We start from the raw sequence: 18,497 nt of genomic DNA on the forward strand, positions 1-18,497 counted from the left end.
AATTTGTTTCAGTTATATTACCTCAATTCTTCAATATTGTTCAAATGAATATCAAATGTCCATATGTTTGAATATGTTGAAAAAGACAAAGTGTCCTAACTTTTTCTCATGACTGTACCTTTGTTAGGACACTACCAAAATACTGTTACCAAAGAGATTCTCATTGAGTGTGTGGACAACATGCTAGTCTCAACATGTGTGTGTTCTACAAGGTATGTCTTTCAAATCTGTAGACATTGATAAAGAAATGACGCTAGAAAGATAGTGTTTAAACAAGAATAAAAACTGCTTTCTTTATTTTGTGCATATTGGCAGCCATTAAAAAATAGCATAACATTGTTGAATCATCTCTTGTACAAAAGTTACATGATATACTTTACAACGTAAAAAACAAAGCACATGCATACATACCAGTACATACATGCATACAAAGACAGGCATGGTTCAACTACTCTGACAAGAACACTGATACCATAAAGTTACACGATACAGATTAATACAATAATCATTTATCAACATTTTTTTTTTTTCAAACCTCTAAAACAGCACCGTATAACATAACATATTGTTAACACATACTAAGAAAAGTTTAACCTTTATATTACAGAAAAACAGGGATAAAACAGCTCCAACTTAATTCATCTGTAGTACAAAGCACTGCTGAAAAAATAGAGCTTGATTATACACCAGAATAAAAAAAAAACAGATGCCATTTCTCTTTATTATAAAACAGCACACAAACACAGATGTACAAATGTATAAATAATACAATATTACCAAATATATACAGTCTTCAGTAGAAATGTACATATTTTTCTCTCCTCCTGATTTATAATTTGTCTCACTGCACCAACGCCGTTTCCAAAGTCTCTGCCTCCACGGGGAGAATGGTCGCTACCTCAAAGAACACCCTGTTAGCAAAACAAATTAAGAGTTAAAAATAAAATAATCACTCACAAATGCCATCCATTACTCAGTGGGAACAACTTAATATGAATGGGATGAGTTCTGGTAGACAAGACATTTAGTCATTCTAACCATCTGTACTATGGTAGTTAGTTTATTATAAATGAGTGTTGAATATTAGATGGATGATGGCTTGACCCCATGTTCAAAGAGACAGAACAGCCTCTGCTAAAACACTCTGATGCTGAATGGAGATATTTCAGTTCAGAACTAGCAATGTCCTTTCAATAAATTTGTGTTGGAAACATGTATATTTTAACTGGGGGGGGGGACTGCCACTGATTGTTGATCATTATAAGGGATAAGTAAAAACACAGCACTCCCTGGGGAAAGGCCAAAGTATGTATCAGTAGGATGAGCCCGTCCTTACTTGTGGGAGTACTTGCTCCTGACCGCTCGGAGCTTGTCGTCTTCAGGGGCGTTGAGCATGGCATGGAGCCTCCGGACCAGGGGGGCCAGCTCTGACACGGAGTAGCCAGAATGGTACTGCAGAATTGGGGACTGGAGAGGGAGAAAAGATCTGGTTAAAAACCTGGTGAACACAACAAAAGGTCAAGGTGAGAGGATGTGGGAAATAAATAATGCACTCAAGCCATGTCGGGGCAGTGAGCGTGTGTGCATGTGTGTAGAGTAACTCACCCATCCCCCCAAGCCCTTGGTAACTAGAGCCAGCAGCAGACAGGCGGAGGCCAGCAGAGACCCTCTCTCTGGTACCATGTCCATCTCCTGTAGGCTCAGTTCACACACGTACCGGGCCAGGGTCAGTGTGTCCATGCTCGCACTCACACACTGTGGAGACAGACACAAGTTAGACAAGTACGCCAGGCACACACATGCACAGTGTTACTGTACTATTCAAAACAAGACAAACAGCAAGAGAAGGGGAGAGAGAGGAGGAGTGGAAACCCACAAACGCCTTGGTGTAGCGTCGTAGGAACAGCAAACAGCAAGACATGGGATGGCTGGGGGGGAGAGAGAGAGAGAAATACAGCTGGAGAGGTGGTTGGAGACGACCAAAGTGGAAACAGAGTGTAAACCCACACACACCTTGGCGTAGCGTCGTAGGAAGCGGTAAGGGACCGGGATGTTGATGTCAAAGCCCAGCGTCTGCAGGATGCTGGTCTCCATGGAGATAAGCTCCTCCCTCTTGTAGGCATCATCACAGATGTACAGGAAGTCATCCACGCAGGGTGGGCAGCGCTCCTGGCCGCAGAAGAAGAGACACGCAGGGTTATGGCAAAGAGAGAGCAAAGGCACTCAGCTCACACATCCAAACAATTTGAAAAGGTTTTGGTTGTTTAAGTTCTAACTGATCTAACAGAACCTGACAGTAGAACCCAGGGTTTCACCTATGTACCTTTAATATATCCAGTCACATGACAAGAGATTTAGATGGACAAATCCTTTAAAAATGCAAACAAGACCTGTATGTGGGTTTTTTTGTGCGTGTGTATTCTCACCTCGAACTTGGATGCGATGAGCATGGCGGTGGAGCCTATGAGCTGCAGGCTCTCCCTGCTGACGGGGGCTGAGGCCAGGTAGTGGTCCGTCAGCTTCACGGCCAGGTAGAGGGTCTCGTGGTTCAGCTCAAAGTTCTCCTGGACCTCCACCAGCCAGTCCACCAGGATGGCCCGCATCCCAGTGTTCAGGCTGGGCTGGATGGCCATGTAGTCCCCCAGGACAAACTTCTCCTGGAGAGGAGAGAGCCATACATCCAAATCACGTTTTTCTCAAGTCTCTTTTGGAGGTCTGGAGAATTTGAGATTAGCCAATCGGGCTTTGATTGAACAGGACGGAGCAATGGGAGAATGCGTTCGCAATTTTATTGGATGTTGCATTCCAAGAACCCTTCCCCCACATGCCCATAGAATGGTTGCTTGTTATGCGTGTAACAACATTCGGACTGGGTAGGACTATTTTGCAATGTTGCTGCCTATGCTGGTTTACTGGGTTAGGGTTAGGATTAGAAAAACTGAATTCTGTTTTTTTTAAGCTCCGCCCAAGCAACGTATTTGATTGGTTTGATGCGTCACAAGGCAATTCTTTTGTAGCTACTTTCTGCAAAGGATTTCCCCAGGCTTTCCGAAACTAGGAAAGCTTGGTCTCAACAGGGTTAGGGGAACATGGACATTAGCCTAGTGCTAAACTTGACTCGTTATTCTTTCATGACCTTTTCTCTAAGGGTGTCATGCTGTCTCTCACCTCCCGGGCCTTGAGGTAGTCAAAGATCTCCTTGGCGTACTCAGCTGTCAAACTGGAGTCATCCTGGTGCTGCGCATCTATGTCAAACTCTTCTGGGATCTGATGGAGAGAACACAGAGAGAGAGAGATAGTCAGAGCTAAAGCATACAACATTCCAAACAATAGTTAAAATGGATAGATTTTACAAAAGACAATGAGTGGTGTAATCCATACCTGGGGTTTCTGGAGGTGTGGGGGCAGCTCTCTACAAGGGGGTGCTTCCACCACCACCAGCTCCTCTACTGGGGGGTCCTCCTCCCTCTTTATCTCCTCCTTCACTACCACCTGGCCCGCTGAGCTGACTGACACAGACCTGGGGGGGGGGGGGGGGAAGAGAGAGAGCAAGAGAGCGAGAGCGAGATAGAAAAGGTTATGATAGTACCAGGGTAAATTCAGTACGACAGTATCAATATCCCATTGCAAGCTTCATAACATCCACAAATACGCCCTCCCTTTCTATCTGTTCCCTCTATCCACTCCTCCTCATACTGTCTACCTCATGATGAACACTCACTCACGTCCATTCGCCACAGACCATCAAACAAAAATGCTACTCGATTTACCACAACATTGACATGATGCATGGTACATTTCTACACGCACCATCGACCTAACAAAAAGATGGAGAGATTAAGAGAAAAGAGAGAGGGTTCACTTTTTCAGGTTGGCCTCGTTATTGGTCAATACTGTGGTGCTCTTCTTCTGGGCTTTCTTCGCTCCATCCTTCTTCCTGGTAGGGAGGCTGATGTGGAGCTTGTGTGCCTGTGTGTGTGGAGAGAGGGACGAGAGATTTGGCAACCTATTCACCTCTTCACATACAAACCACCAACACATAATACACCACCATCACTTGTATAACAACACACCATCTTTCCAATCATACACCAGTGGTTCCTTAACCAGTGTCATGCTACCCACTAGAAACTATATTGCTAGTGACAATAACACATCATACAGTGACAGGTAGGTTGATTGGTTTCACAGTGTTGTGGTTTAGTTCAGTGGCTGTTTCAGAGGAAGTAAATCTCCATTTGAACACACCCCAAAACATGAAAGACTCTCTGGCTGCCCCACCCGGGAGAGTTGGAGTGTTTGTTATGTTCACACAGATAGTCGTGGGGGGAGAGGTGGGGTGGGGTTGATGGGGGAGTGAAGGAGAACTCTCAAGTTAGATGACTGTATATACATACACTCTTCCTTCTTCTCCAAACTTACTCTCTGGACACTCCCCTCACCGTCGTCACGGTGATCAGACAGACACTGACTGACAGCCTGTCAGAAGGGGAAGTGAAGAACTCTTGAGGTTCTGATCAATATTCCAAATAGTATCCTCCCTATCCTAGTTTCAGTTCACAGATCTGAAATCACTGGATGGGTGAAAGCTTAGTGGTGGTGGCAGCCTAGCTTTCACCTATGCAATCCTATCAATGACTATGCTGTCATATGTCATAGGATACCCATACAGAAACACACTGGGCTCAGTCCACAGTCTTTGACAGGTATGAAAATCCTCCTGGGCTTACATTGGTGATGTCTACAAAGGCAGTCCTCTTCTTAGGGGCTCCTTGAGGAGAGGAAGACGACCTCTTGACCTGGGGACCATCCTCCTGCAACACACAGGAAAAGAGGGTGAGACACTGGCTTTAAAACTACATGAAAGGTGACAGATAGCAATTCACAAATGTGTGCAGTTAGTCAATGTACTTGGTTTCTGTATTGTGTCATATATATAACAGTGGTATATCAATCATTGCAATAGGCAGGAGGTGAAGAGATTACACAAGCTAAACCCCAGACTATTGGTTGTGACCAGGAGTGTTGCGTAAAAACAAACAAACTGGTGGGTAAACCCTGAACACCATGGATTGAATAGGTAGGTAAAGCCCTATTGCAAATAACATTGTTTACCTAGCAGAAAAAGGTGGAAAAACTATTTATTTGATACATAAGCACATTGAAACTGGGTTTAACCTCCACTACATCACTGGTTATGTCCTGAGGAGGAATCGAAATGTAGTCTGTCTACTGTTTCCATGCATGCGAAATGCAACAACATGAAAGAAGCTGCAGAAACTAATCTGTTACCTGATTCTCCGTCCCTTTGCCTTGTAGCTTGGGTATTTTACTGCCAAGGGTGACGGTGGGTTTCTTTCCTCTCGGAATAGGCATGTCTGGATCCGAAAAATCTCACCAAATGGTTGTTTCAAAATGGCTAGACAAAGTTGTATCCTGTGTGAGAGAGAAAAGCAATTCTATTGCCGCGTTCGTTGGAAAAGTAACGATCTGGTTTAGATGTTGAAATGATATACAAACATGCAAATGAAACAAGCTGAAGTGAATTGTTATCTGGTTGGTTAGCTAGCTACTAGCAAGTTAGTTCAGAACGCCATTCTACACGTGAATTCGACTGCAAGAAAGGGCTTCGCTTCGTAAGAAAATAGCTTCCTAAAACAAGATGTTACCTTCGGTTATTATCCGTGCGTTAGTATTCCAAGCTGGTTGTTTAATTTCTGTGACGAGAACTATTACAAGCTATTTTGTATTTCGTGCGGAAACAGTTGCTTGGTTGAATCGTCCAGTAAGCGAGCCTAAACGAAAGTGCATGCAGTTCCATCCAAACAAGAGGGGGTTGGCCCTGATTGGTTGAATTTCGTCCCCAGCAAACCTATCAGTGTGTGGCTGGGATGCCGTTGTTAAGAGGAGGAGTCACTAGAATTTTCAAACTCCTTAGCAACCTATTGGAATTTTGCGATTGGGATTTGTTTTCGTTGTTTTTATCACCGGAACGATTAGGAACGCCCAGAATAAATGGTCTTTAACCAATTATAGAATACATAGTTTTGATCATGATTTATCAACCGTATCTCAACAGTATTGTTTGTAGGCTTGAAAAATAATTTTGAACAAATGTGTGAGAAAAACTTAGCAAAAACTTCATGTTATAATGTATGTAATGTGTACTTAAATGCCCACATTTGTAATGTCGACGTGTTTTAGCTGCACAATGACTCAAGTCCGTGTGATTTCCAAATATACTAATAGATGTACGGGGTAGAGGTCTGAGATTTACGCTACTAGTCAACCCCCACACCATATGCAGACCTTCTCCTTCTCTCTCTCTCTCTCTCTCTCTCTCTCTCTCTCTCTCTCTCTCTCTCTCTCTCTCTCTCTCTCTCTCTCTCACTGACTGTACTATGACATTTCATGAAATAACCTTATTGTACCCATGGATGTGGATGTGCTTCTATCCTGGCAAAATTAGCACCATCAATACAGTATTTGTAGCACATGGTTTGGGAATCTTACTATTGCTACTTCTAATATAATATAATTACAGGGCTACTACACAGGTTGAAAACAACTTAATGCAAAGTGTAGGAGTCTGCTGTGGGGCTGAACTTTCTTGTTTGAATGTGATAATCTTGTAAAATGTGATTGCCTACAGGTGAAACATGATGAGTGTTTGGCCAGAGTGCTCTGAAATATTCTATGGAAGAGCTTTGAAATTCTGAAATTCATCAAATTCATTTATTGCAACATGAATGTTGAATGGTAAATGTAGGTACTGACTAGAGTATTTTTGTAGAGGCCTTACATCAGCTGCTGTTATAATGTGTTTTTCCAAACTGTAACAGAATTGATAGTTGTGTATATAAAACATGACAAAGGCAGACATGCAGGATATTCATTCATATTACTTGAACATTTTCTACACCCCATGCATTAAAATGTCATCATGTCATCTATTTGGTAGACTACGAGACTAGACTGAAATAAGCCTAATTAACATTGAGTAATCAGAGGTCTCATAATAATAATAATAATAATAATAATAATAATAATAATAATAATAATAATAACAACAACAACAATAACAATAATAGCAATAATAATAAAAATGCATTTGATTTGTTTTAGCCTTTCTATCACATACAAAGTCACATAATAAAAATGGATCGGTCTTAAGCCAGGTCGTAATAATGTGCAGACTCTCAGAATCCTGATGACCATATTTATATTTCCGAGCCCTTGCCATGTGGGCTGGTGGAGGTAGAAATCGTAGAATGGGCTCATTGTAATGCATGGAATGGTCTGAGGTATGGTCTTAAACATGTGTGCCTCTAATGCTCTGCCTGTACTACAATGTCTGTACTACAGTAATCTGACCACAGGGTGGTGCTCTATCTCCCTGTAGGACCCGCCACAGAAGTGAGTCAAGGAGTCTGGCGCACATGCACGCACGCACGCACACACACACACACACACACACACACACACACACACACACACACACACACACACACACATACACACACAATCCTCACTTTGTATCATAACATCAATGACGTCACATTATTTGGCACTTGAAGCACACATAGAAACATAAACATTCTTGCACACAGACAGACAGACAAACAATCACACAAGACACACTCACACACACACACACACACACACACACACACACACACACACACACACACACACACACATATACAGCTCTGGAAAAAAGAGACTACTCCAAATTGTTCTTAAATCAGCATCTCTACATGTATGGCAGCCATTCCATTCCAGTTACTGTTGAATTCCAATACAGGAAAAGTACCCCGACTATGATGTAACCTTCAACTGTGCCCCACAGGAGGCGCCATGGGTGCCATGCACCCCGGCACCTTCCGCACCCGGGCGCAGCGAGAGATGGAGAAGAGGGAGGAGCTGGAGAGGAAGGAGGAAGAAAGGCAGGAATGGGAGGCCCTCATGAAAGAAAAATGGCAAAAGCACGCCCAGAAAAAGGCTGTGAAAAAAATCACAGACAAAGAGAAGAAGAGGGCCGATATGGCAGCAATTTTTGCTTGGATTGAGAAGGTCAACCTGGAAGCTGGTGTTCTCCTCAGGCAGCACAACGACTGGTTCAATATCAAGACTGACACCGGCCATGCAAAGGTTTGGAAGGAGTTTGACTGGGATAGGCCCCTGATGAAGACAGCTCACAAACAGCAAAGGACCACTGCATCTGCAGCATATGACCAGCAGGTGGTGCAAGAGTGCAAAGAGTTTCATCAAGAGAGGCTGCGAAAAGAGAAGGAGGAGAGGCTGCAAAAAGAGAAGGAGCAGAGGCAGCAAGGAGATGGGTACGGGGAGGAGAGCGAAAATGAGAGTGAGAGTGAGAGGGGGAGCCAGGGGGACAGCGAGGGTGAGGCAGCAGGGCAGACAGGGGCCCAGGGGGTGAAGAAGAAGCTGTCCACATGGCAGAAGTTCAAGAAGAGGTAATAACAACTCAGATAAACACTAGCTCCACCTGTCACTTTCCCCCTGCATATTTTGAGTCCAAAAAATGTGCATCTACAGCATGGTTCCTGTTATGTGTCTGTGCTTTGTGGTGTTTCCTGTTAATGGCTGCTGTTTTTATGGATGATTATGACGTAAAACTAATTTTCCCACTTGGGATGATTACTTTTCCTAACTAACTAACTCACCACTGACTCACTCACTAACTCACTAACTGTGCTGATAGAGAGCTGATGAGTGATTTCATGTGGAGGGACACTGCACATGAGGAGGTACACTGCACATGAGGAGGTACACTGCACATGAGGAGGGACACTGCACATGAGGAGGTACACTGCACATGAGGAGGGACACTGCACATGAGGAGGTACACTGCACATGAGGAGGGACACTGCACATGAGGAGGTACACTGCACATGAGGAGGGACACTGCACATGAGGAGGTACACTGCACATGAGGAGGTACACTGCACATGAGGAGGTACACTGCACATGAGGAGGGACACTGCACATGAGGAGGGACACTGCACATGAGGAGGGACACTGCACATGAGGAGGGACACTGCACATGAGGAGGGACACTGCTGAGGGAAATCAATCAAAAAGTACAGTATGTATACTTGACTTCACCATCTCTCTCTGTTGTGTTTTACGGCCTCAAGGTAAAAGTAGGGTAGGCTCTTCCAGCTCACGACAGCACAGAGAGAACACCAGAGTAAAAAGCCTAAATGCTTCTACTATGCAAACCTCACCATGCCAGAAAACCCTTCTATTCTTCTTCCTCAAGCTAGCCAGCAAGCCTCCTCTTCTTCAAGCCTCCCTCTCCAACCCACCTCCTCACCCCACTACGCCTCCTTCACCTCCTCAACCCACTCCTCATGCCTCTTGTTTACCAGGCCACACTCAGCTCTCAGACCCAGGCCAGTCAGCCCTCATCATTAGGCTTGTGAGCATCCCTTCTCTTCCTCCCCCTCCTCTTCCTCCTCCTCCTCCTCCTGCTTCCTATCCTTAATGGGGCTTCACTTGATCCGCTGCCTGGGCTGACACAGCCTCCGCTGAAAGTTCAATGAAATTGAATAGTGGCGCACGCTTAGGCTAACCCAAACGTCTGCGTCTCCAATCGAGGACGCAACTGCGCTTTCCTCCAAAAAAATGACTCACCCGGTGCAATGCTGTCCCCCCCCCCCCCACATACACACACACTCCACCTACCCCACTACCCAATACACCTATATCAAGCACAAACCCTAGCACAAAACTACCTCACACACCCTACTGTAAAGCACAGACCATCCACACACATGTCATCCTACCTTCCTTTTCTTCCTCTTCCTCCTTATTTCATTGTCATTGTCCCAACCTTGTATGTTGACATTTTTAGAAAAAATAAATAAAGTTACATTTTTAACTTAAATGTGCTGTCCTTGGAGTGAATTCCTAAATGACCCCATACACATGTAGGAGACATATTGCACTACTGTAGGTGGTAGATACAGTAGTTATAACAATAATAATAATAATAATGATGCATTTGACTTATAATGCGCTTTTCATTTGTACAATCTCAAAGCGCATACAGTTGAGGGTGTTAAAATAATGCCTGATTTGAAGGAGGAGAGCGCCTGGCTGAGGTCCTCTGGAAGCTCATTCCAGAGGCGAGGGGCATCAGAGCTGAAGGCGTGGGTCCCCATTGAGCCGGCTTAGTCCTGGTCACATGGAGGTGGAACAGTGGAACTATACCTGTTACCTGGGAGGACGATGAGTGGGAGATTGATTTTTCATCCTATATTTCCCCAGGTTAGGGTTAGAGTCCCATTGAGATATGAATCTCTTCTCAAGAGAGCCCTGGAATAAAGTGTTACTCCAGCTTCTCCCCATGCTGTGGTGTATATGTGTTGACACTCCTTATGCATTATGTAGGTTACATAACACAATCTATTCAGGGGCAACAGACCTGGAAGGTCTGTCTGAAGTCAGTCTGACAGACAGTACTCTTCATTCAGACTCTCTACTCCCCTTTCTCATTCTGTCTCTCTCTCTCTCTCACACACACACACACACACACACACTCTCTCTCTCTCTCTCTCTCTCTCTCTCTCTCTCTCTCCCCCCTCTCTCTCTCTCTCCCTCTCTCTCTCTCTCTCTCTCTCTCTCTCTCTCTCTCTCTCTCTCTCTCTCTCTCTCTCTCTCTCTCTCTCACACACACACACACACACACACACACACACACACACACACACACACACACAGGAAGTGAATGTAGGCTGATACAGCTGCTGTCACCCCATTTCCTCATAAAGCTCTATTTGCATCAGCGCCTAAGGTAAAACATTGGCTTGTCACACATGAAGATGGTGAGTAGAGGCCGAACACAGCTCTCTGTTGTCAGTCTCCTTCTTTTCTCCTCCTTTTCTATATTTCTAAAAACAAATCGTACATGTGACCTATTCTCTACCTCCTTAGAATGCATTTTGAATACAAGAACTGAGTTGGAGGTATGAAATAATGTGTATCCAATTGTTGATGACATATATGTACATCTCAGAAAGTATGCCTGTGTGACAGCGTGTCCATATTTCAAATCTCATAGCAGTAAATGTTGGAGATGAGGATGAATTGAGTTCCACATCCATGCAGCCGCTCAGCTCAGCCTCTTACATCTTCATTTCACTGCACCAGGGGGAGGCACTTCTCAGGGCCAGAGACGGATGAGCAACAGACAGTCAGGATGTCAATTATATACCGTATTTTTGTGTTTCTCAAACTCTTCCACATTCAGCCTTTGAACACTCCAAGACACTGTATAGATAACAGACTCCAAGCCTTTGAAAGGTGATTCCCTGGATGACGAGAAGAGGCCTTAGTGAAATCTTCAGAGGGCTTGTTCACATCCCTGTGTTGTCTTTTACTCTTCTTCCTGATGTTGCCAAGAAGAAGAAACATCTTTGTTTATCTCAAATTGATTTGTTCTACATTCTTTCGCCTTAAGCATCTGCTACGTGAAATAGTGTGTAACTGTGTAGCGTGGGCCCACCTACCTCTCTTCCTTTTTCATTTGTTATTCAGTTTGGCGGTGACCCCAAGGGCCAAAGGGAGGATAAAGGAATCGCACGGCCGCTGATCCAGCTTATTGCGTTTATTATATACTCGTATCCATGCAGAGACAGTAATTATTTTTGTAAAAAAATATACCCCTGTTGCAGATAGCATCGTCTATTTTGGCAGGGGAAGCGTGCGTTCTTGCCTCAGAGAAGCTGCATTCACACGTGGATTCTGTTACCCCTTGGAACACACTGACGGAGCGGGAGTTGTGAATGATCTCGATTGGTTTTTATTACAGTCAAATTACCCATCAGCAATGATCAAAACACAGCATTGTTTTTGATACAACCCTAAAACAAACATGGCCAACATATAAATTCACTCAGTGTTTGAACCTTTGACATTTTGTGAAAGCCAAAAGTATAGCTCCAATTTGTTGTAGTACGTTAAAGGGGGATAGATATTGTGAAACTTTACCTAACACACACGTACTGTATATGACTGCCTTTGACTGTAAAGAAATGAGGTTGTCTGACCTCATAAGTAGTGTCTTGATGTTACGTTGTGCAACACCTCCTCTCTGCCTCTCTGGCCGAATGGAAATATTTACACATACCTAATTAATATTTTTCTTCCTTTGAAATAGTCAATGAGTTTACATGATTAGATTGGTGATAATAGCAGTTTGTCCCTTGAACATACAAAACCCTTAAACATATCACATTGCATTTTCAAGGCAGGGGGGCATTTCAGAAGTTTCACAAACAAGGCCACAGTTTCTCTTTTATCTCTCATCTCATCTGAAACCAAATGCACATCCAGTCTGTCATGTGACCTACTTCCTGGAACCGTGACGGCGCATATGGTGATTGGCTGTGGTTTCCAACCACATTCTTTTCCATCTCTACTCTGTAAGGCTACAGGCTCTCAGCCCAAGTCTGACATTTTTGTGGGGGTTTGAGACTGAACAAAACACAGCCTGAACAAGTTATAGCCTATGAAATTGCTATTTATGTCACTGATCACTCTTATTGATCACACTTATCATTGATATATCTTATTGATTGTGCGGAACAGATGGATCCTGAGGAGGAGAGGCTGGCTAAAGAGTTGAGACTGTGCCGTCTGACCACCCACTCTGACCCAGGCTCAGATAACAACCAGGTGAGCTCTCAAACACAGGGGAGAAAAAACACCAACTTAGTGTCCTTGGCAATGTTCTCCAAAAGGTGTGGTTATCATTTATCAACCTTGAAAACTGATTATCATCATAGAGAATGATTTGCTTGCTGTGCAGCTTATGGAACAGACAACCATGGCTACCTCAATCATTAATAAAGCCTAAATAATCAAAATAAACATGTATTTTCTATTTCATTCTTCTTTCCGTCAAGGCTCCAATGGAGATGGTGATAGGGGAACAGAAGCTTCGAGAACACACCCCAGAACGTGGGCTTCCAACGGTTCTAGAACCTAACCCAGAGAATGGAACAGCCATGTCCAGCTTCGCCCATACCATGGCAGTAGACATAGTCCAGTCAGCCATGTGTCAATGGGAGAGGGCTTCCCCATCTAGCTGTCCTCCAGGCCAGGATAGACTGGCAGAGAAGTTAGTCTCAGCAGTCATTCAGGCAGCCCTGAGGGAGACTGCAGGGTGTGGAGAATGTCAGCGCTCCAGCTCCATCAGCTCCAGCCCATCTTCAGATATGATGGCGCATGGACATGGGGAGGCTGGTATGGACATAGAGATAGCTAACAATGGTGAAACACCGCTGTCCAACGTGGCCATCAGAAACCACTGGTCTGGCTCTTCTACCCACCATCCTTCCAGGGACCTCCCATCTACCTGCCCCCTCCTGCCCCAGTCAGGCCTCCCCAATGTGGGATCCCTGGACTACCCGGACGCCCCCCCAACCACCCCTCTCCTCCCAGAGATGGTCAAGAGCAGGGCCAGCTTCTCCAGGAAACTGAAGGGGGGGCTAGCGAAGGAGTTCTTGCCCTTACCACCTCCCCCCACCCCCAAGGACAAGCAGACTGATGTTCTGTTGGAGAGCGAGGCTGTCGAGGACCCCCAGGCGGAGTTTGTGGGGCATCTGTTGCGTTCTCTGTCTCTGGAATGCTCTGAGAGAGAAGAAGAGCTTTGGAGAATGGAGGACTCACCATCAGGCACTGTGATGGACAGCTATGATGAGGTTAGCCATGAGGGACCAGGAGGTCCCCACAGGAGAGCCAAGATGATGGTGTATGCTGAGAGCCTCTCTGATGACATCATCACTTGGATCACCACTATGTACCCGGTGCTCGTCAGAGAACAGAGAAGTGTTGAAGAGCTTCATCTCATAGCTGATCAGCTGTCTTACCAGATCATCATGTCCTCAATGGATGAGGTTATAGTGACATGTGAAAGAAACAAGCAAACCTGGACAGGACGACTGAAGAACCCGCAAGGGAAACCATCACAGAAACCACGTACCAGCAGCTCAGGTTATTTTGATGGGAAGATACCATTGTATGTTGAGGTAAAGCCAGAGGGTGAAGATATCAGCCATACTTTAAGCCCTACTCTCCAGCCCAATGCTAACCAAGAAGAGCACCATCAGCCTTCCTCTGGGCTGGAGCTGGAGAGGCTGACGGTGTATGTTGGAAGGCTGATCTTGGATGCTCTCTCTCAGGCTGGGGTAGAGCTGCAGGGGGTCTCTGGTCAAGATAGCCTGCTTCCTCTTCATGATCAGAGATGGAGAGGGGATCCCTGTCCAAAAGACTCCACCAGCACTCAGCTTTCTAATCCTAATCAATCCAGTCAGTCAGATCCAACCATCAACTTAGTCCATAGTTCAGCTTCAATATCAACTATCGTCAACCATTTCTATGCTGAAGACTTAGCCCAAGCTGTGGTTATGTGTTCATTGGCAGAAGCTAAGGCAGCAGTGTAGTTCCCCAGATAGGGTTGACTGTGGGAGGTCTGGAGGCACTGAGAGAAATGGCCACTAGAGGGAGCTACTTGAGTGATATTCAGCCAAAGAGGACAAAAGTGGAAATATCCTCAGAAGTGATAAGCTATCATTTAACAAAACCCCAAATTATGCATAAATTGCTCATGAACTTACTAATTATTTCTGAGGACGTTGCCATTTCTGTCCATTCTACTCTGAGTAAAAGCTTCCCCTACAGGCTCAAATCTCCCTATAGTCTAACAGTCTAACAGTGACCAAAACCCCAAAATGACCTCAGATCAGAGTCCAGGGGAAACTTCCTGGTACGGATGTAGTGAGTGTTTCATATCTGTGGACTCACACACTTCTCTGTGACAAGCACTGGATCAACTGGGAGGAAACAACAGCAAGGCCAAATTGATTCAGAGTATCTTGGATTTGGACAACCTATCCCACACATACACCCCCCCCCCCCCCCCCCCCCCCCACACACACACACACACACACACACACACACACACACACACCCAAACACATACACAGTGCAGTGAGTGGGAGAGAGAGTACGAGATCAGCAGGTGTGTTTTTGTTCCTCTTTGTTGATCTAAATGAAAAATATACAGAGTCCAAAAACAACGGCTGTAGCGTGAAATGCAATCGACTGGTGTGAAATGCAATGAATCTGTTGTCATTTATAATGTCTATCATTCCCCACTCTCATGTTACAACTTTGAAATGACAAATGAAAACATGTGGCCCAGGTCTCTGGAAAATAAAGAATAAAAGCTATGCTACAAATCTGGTGGTATTTCCTTCAGTTGAGCACTAAGAGGTCCCACTGCAGTGCCCGTGGTCAGAGGTTTTTTATGTGTGTGTGTGTGTGTGTGTGTGTGTTGTGTGTGTGTGTGTGTGTGTGTGTGTGTGTGTGTGTGTGTGTGTGTGTGTGTGTGTGTGTGTGTGTGTGTGTGTGTGTGGTGCCCGTGGTGCTTGACTTGCGTCTGTGGGCTGATCCCTCTCGCCTTTTACTGCTGTGGCTGACATATTCCCTCAGCTCTGATACCTAACATGGCAGGAATGCACCATGTGAACTTTTAACTCCCACTCTTGGCCATGGCCTCACCATGGGACAAACACACACACACACACACACACACACACACACACACACACACACACACACACACACACATGCACACACAGACAAAGGGACTTACATACTGTTTTAAACCCAACGGTCAGGCTCTCCCTCTCTGTGTCTCTGTATCTCTGTCTGTCTGTTTGTCTGTCTGTCTCTGTCTCTCTCTCTCTCTCTCTCTCTCTCTCTCTCTCTCTCTCTCTCTGTCTCTCTCTCTCTTCTCTCTCTCTCTCTCTCTCTCTCCCTCTCTCTCTCTCTCTCTCTCTCTCTCTGTCTCTCTCTCACACACACACACACACACACACACACACACACACACACACACACACACACACACACACACACACAAGGGCCGGGCGGCCAGCTGTGGTGTCAGAGGAGAGGACACAATGCTACTCCCCTCCCTACACCAAACACACACACACACACACACACACAGTGCATCTGGAGAACCACTCTTCCCAGTGTCAGGAGTTGGGGGGCTGCCAGAAAGAGAGAGAGAACGGGAAGGAGGAGGAAAGGGAGGATTGCAACAGTCAGACCAGGGATCTATAGATGTATGGGAATTGCATTGGAAAAGAAAAGAGAAAAGCACTTTCTATCGCTCCATCTCTCTCTCTCTCGACTCACCCTCCTTTCTCAATTACCACACAATCCTCTGCAACTAGCACTTCGGTGTGTGTGTGGGTGTGTGCGTGTGTGTGTGTGTGTGTGCCTTCACGTGTGTGTGTGTCCAGCAGACATTTTGCATTGCACAGAGAGGAGACCAGAACCCTGTGGAGAGGTATATGCCTCTTCACATGAGTTTCATGTGTAATGGTATATCTGTCTTTCCAGCTACTTTGGGGTGAAATACAGTGTAATGCGCATGAAGATGATCTGAAGTCAGCCCAGTCTCTGAAGACCCAGATGTCATACAAAGCTCGAATTATGCTCCAAGATGCTCACAGATACATAAAACAGGCTACAAGGATTTAGGCAAATTGCAGAGGTCAGAAATAGATGCTCAAAAGCAAATGTTTTTTAGTTTTTTGTTGTTTTTTAAGTAAAAGGCAAAGCATCTCAATTGCTGATGTTGAATTTAGTCATCTACTCTATGACGTTGAATCAAAGGAGTTTGGCCATCTCTGTCATAACCGTCCAATATGGTTTTTGGATAGTGTTCCCTCTGTTCATCCTCAAACCAGCCATATTGTACATCTCTGATGGAGTTTATTTATGAGGCAAATGAATTTGGCCAGCTCTGTCATACAGTATAAGTCCAATATGATTTAAGAAGATGGTTCAATATGTACATTATTAACCCAGCCCTGTCTGAGGCCATCAGTGGCCAACCCCTAACAAATAAACCTGGTCTACGGGTCTGGCTGGCGCGGTCTCAAGCCGCGGCCTGCCCCACCATCTGTCTCCCATCCCCAACTAAAGCATGGAGACAAAGACCAGGGCTCACACACGAAGACCCAGCTTGTTGCCGTTTAAGACGGAAATAAAGATAGCCAGTTGTTTACAATTCACTGAAAACAAAGTGTCTCAGAATGTCTCTCTCCCTTTGCATCTGTATCAGTTTAGATTTGCAGGCCTCTTTGAGATGTTGATTCAGGCCAATAATATTTGTTCTTTGTTTAAGACGAACATCTTCAATTTAATGATAAATCTCAACTACACAGGTTAATAATGTAGTTATTATTTTATGTTATATTATGATTAGTTATTATGCCCATATCCATAAATAGGCCTACATCCATATGACTATTCAATTATGCATTTTCTACAACCTAGCCTATAGGTCTAATGCCAATGGGCTGGACATAATCATGTCAAGGGACGTCGTGTAATGTTTTTTGAAAAGTGAAAATATTTAATCAAGGCTCACTTTTCTAAACTAATAAACTGTGTGTTGGGTAAATATTTGCTTCTCTCACTGTACAGCGCGCTGGCGGGAGGTCTATCATATAGGCCGACACTGTATGGAAAGGAAGAGGTTAACCCCCACGCAGCTCCTTGGAGGAGTTGAAACCTTGCACTGTTGCGAAGTCTGCAAGTCTGGAACTTGGCTTGCCCTAGTCAATCTCAGACAGTTCGCTCAGCACTCGTTGGCCAAGGAACACGACTGAGCTCTACCCCGACCCTCCCTCGCCCTCCTCCCACACCGAACTGAATGAAAGAACTCATTCGGACTCGGAGATCCATGTAGGAGCAGATTTAATTTGGCCCGCGTCGTTGGTTTGTTCGTTGTTGTTGTTGTTTTCATTATTTTACTCATGAGTCTGGAATGCCATGGCCGCTCAAAACAACCAGCAACAGCAGGATTACTTTCGGTCCATGAGCAGCGAGTCCACCACGTATATGATGGTCCCGGCGGCTGCCAACGCTCGTCGGGATGCGCCGTCCAAGATGTGGGTCGCGATGGTGGTCATCGTGGTCGTGGTTCTGCAGATAGCCTCGACCACGGGACTCTTTGTCTACTTAAATATGTCGATTTCACAGGTAAGGGTTTAGTGTTTTTGCTCATATTTGTGAGAAGGGAGGGACTAGGGCAATGTTGGCTGCTTCACACCGAGTGCATCGGAACTTGCATGCATAAACTTTGGAAAAGTTGACTGAAGCGACTTGTTGGTGTCCCGCTGCGCTTGGGAAATTTTAGAATGGGATAGGTAGCCCTATATGAATCGACTGCCATCTCATTTATTTATTTTTCTTATTTGCCTATATTTAAGACAAAGGTTCAAATGTATTATTAAGCTTAAATCAAAAATCACTTGAACGGTAAGATTTTTAAAGGCACATAAAAGATAACATTTTTTCAACACAAAATTAAAATGCCCTCAAATTGCAAAATTCCATGAAATAGTTTTGGCTCTCAAAATCATTGAAGTAGGCTAGAACAATAG

At 44.8% G+C, this 18,497-nt stretch overlaps 3 protein-coding genes across 3 annotated transcripts in view; 2 read left to right on the plus strand and 1 right to left on the minus strand.

The window, feature by feature from the left end:
* Window positions 1-324: 324 nt before the first annotated feature.
* Window positions 325-5,785, minus strand: ccnb3 (cyclin B3). Its single transcript, XM_083665652.1, has 11 exons — window positions 5,670-5,785; window positions 5,293-5,436; window positions 4,731-4,814; window positions 3,863-3,969; window positions 3,382-3,520; window positions 3,169-3,267; window positions 2,427-2,657; window positions 2,014-2,169; window positions 1,606-1,755; window positions 1,337-1,467; window positions 325-911 (listed from the first exon to the last, which is right to left on the minus strand). Exons 2-11 carry the CDS (start codon window positions 5,374-5,376, stop codon window positions 842-844), a joined length of 1,251 nt encoding a protein of 416 aa, XP_083521778.1. The 5' UTR covers window positions 5,377-5,436; window positions 5,670-5,785; the 3' UTR covers window positions 325-841.
* A 5,016-nt stretch (window positions 5,786-10,801) lies between these two features.
* On the plus strand, window positions 10,802-15,261 carry LOC310801895 (uncharacterized protein). The gene is made up of 3 exons (XM_083666078.1): window positions 10,802-10,850; window positions 12,616-12,702; window positions 12,933-15,261. Exons 1-3 carry the CDS (start codon window positions 10,842-10,844, stop codon window positions 14,469-14,471), a joined length of 1,635 nt encoding a protein of 544 aa, XP_083522204.1. The 5' UTR covers window positions 10,802-10,841; the 3' UTR covers window positions 14,472-15,261.
* A 2,433-nt stretch (window positions 15,262-17,694) lies between these two features.
* tnfsf10l (TNF superfamily member 10, like) overlaps window positions 17,695-18,497 on the plus strand; it is a 24,570-nt gene continuing 23,767 nt past the window's right edge. The window contains exon 1 of the mRNA XM_083679234.1: window positions 17,695-18,093. Within this exon, the coding sequence (XP_083535360.1) occupies window positions 17,884-18,093 (210 nt within the window). The 5' untranslated portion in view covers window positions 17,695-17,883. The remainder of the gene's footprint in view (window positions 18,094-18,497) is intronic.

This window comes from Argentina silus (assembly GCF_951799395.1).
Source record: "Argentina silus genome assembly, chromosome: 1".
NCBI classification, from domain to species: Eukaryota; Metazoa; Chordata; class Actinopteri; order Argentiniformes; family Argentinidae; genus Argentina; species Argentina silus.

Excerpts from the sequence above, each read along its gene's own strand:
- LOC310801895 (XM_083666078.1), top strand. Across the intron at positions 12,703-12,932 it reads CAGGCTCAGATAACAACCAG|GCTCCAATGGAGATGGTGAT; the intron begins GTGAGCTCTCAA and ends CTTTCCGTCAAG.
- ccnb3 (XM_083665652.1), bottom strand. The coding sequence starts at position 5,376 with ATGCCTATTCCGAGAGGAAAGAAACCCACCGTCACCCTTGGCAGTAAA. Across the intron at positions 3,970-4,730 it reads CCTTTGTAGACATCACCAAT|GCACACAAGCTCCACATCAG; the intron begins GTAAGCCCAGGA and ends CCACACACACAG. Across the intron at positions 1,756-2,013 it reads TCCTACGACGCTACGCCAAG|TGTGTGAGTGCGAGCATGGA; the intron begins GTGTGTGTGGGT and ends CTGTCTCCACAG.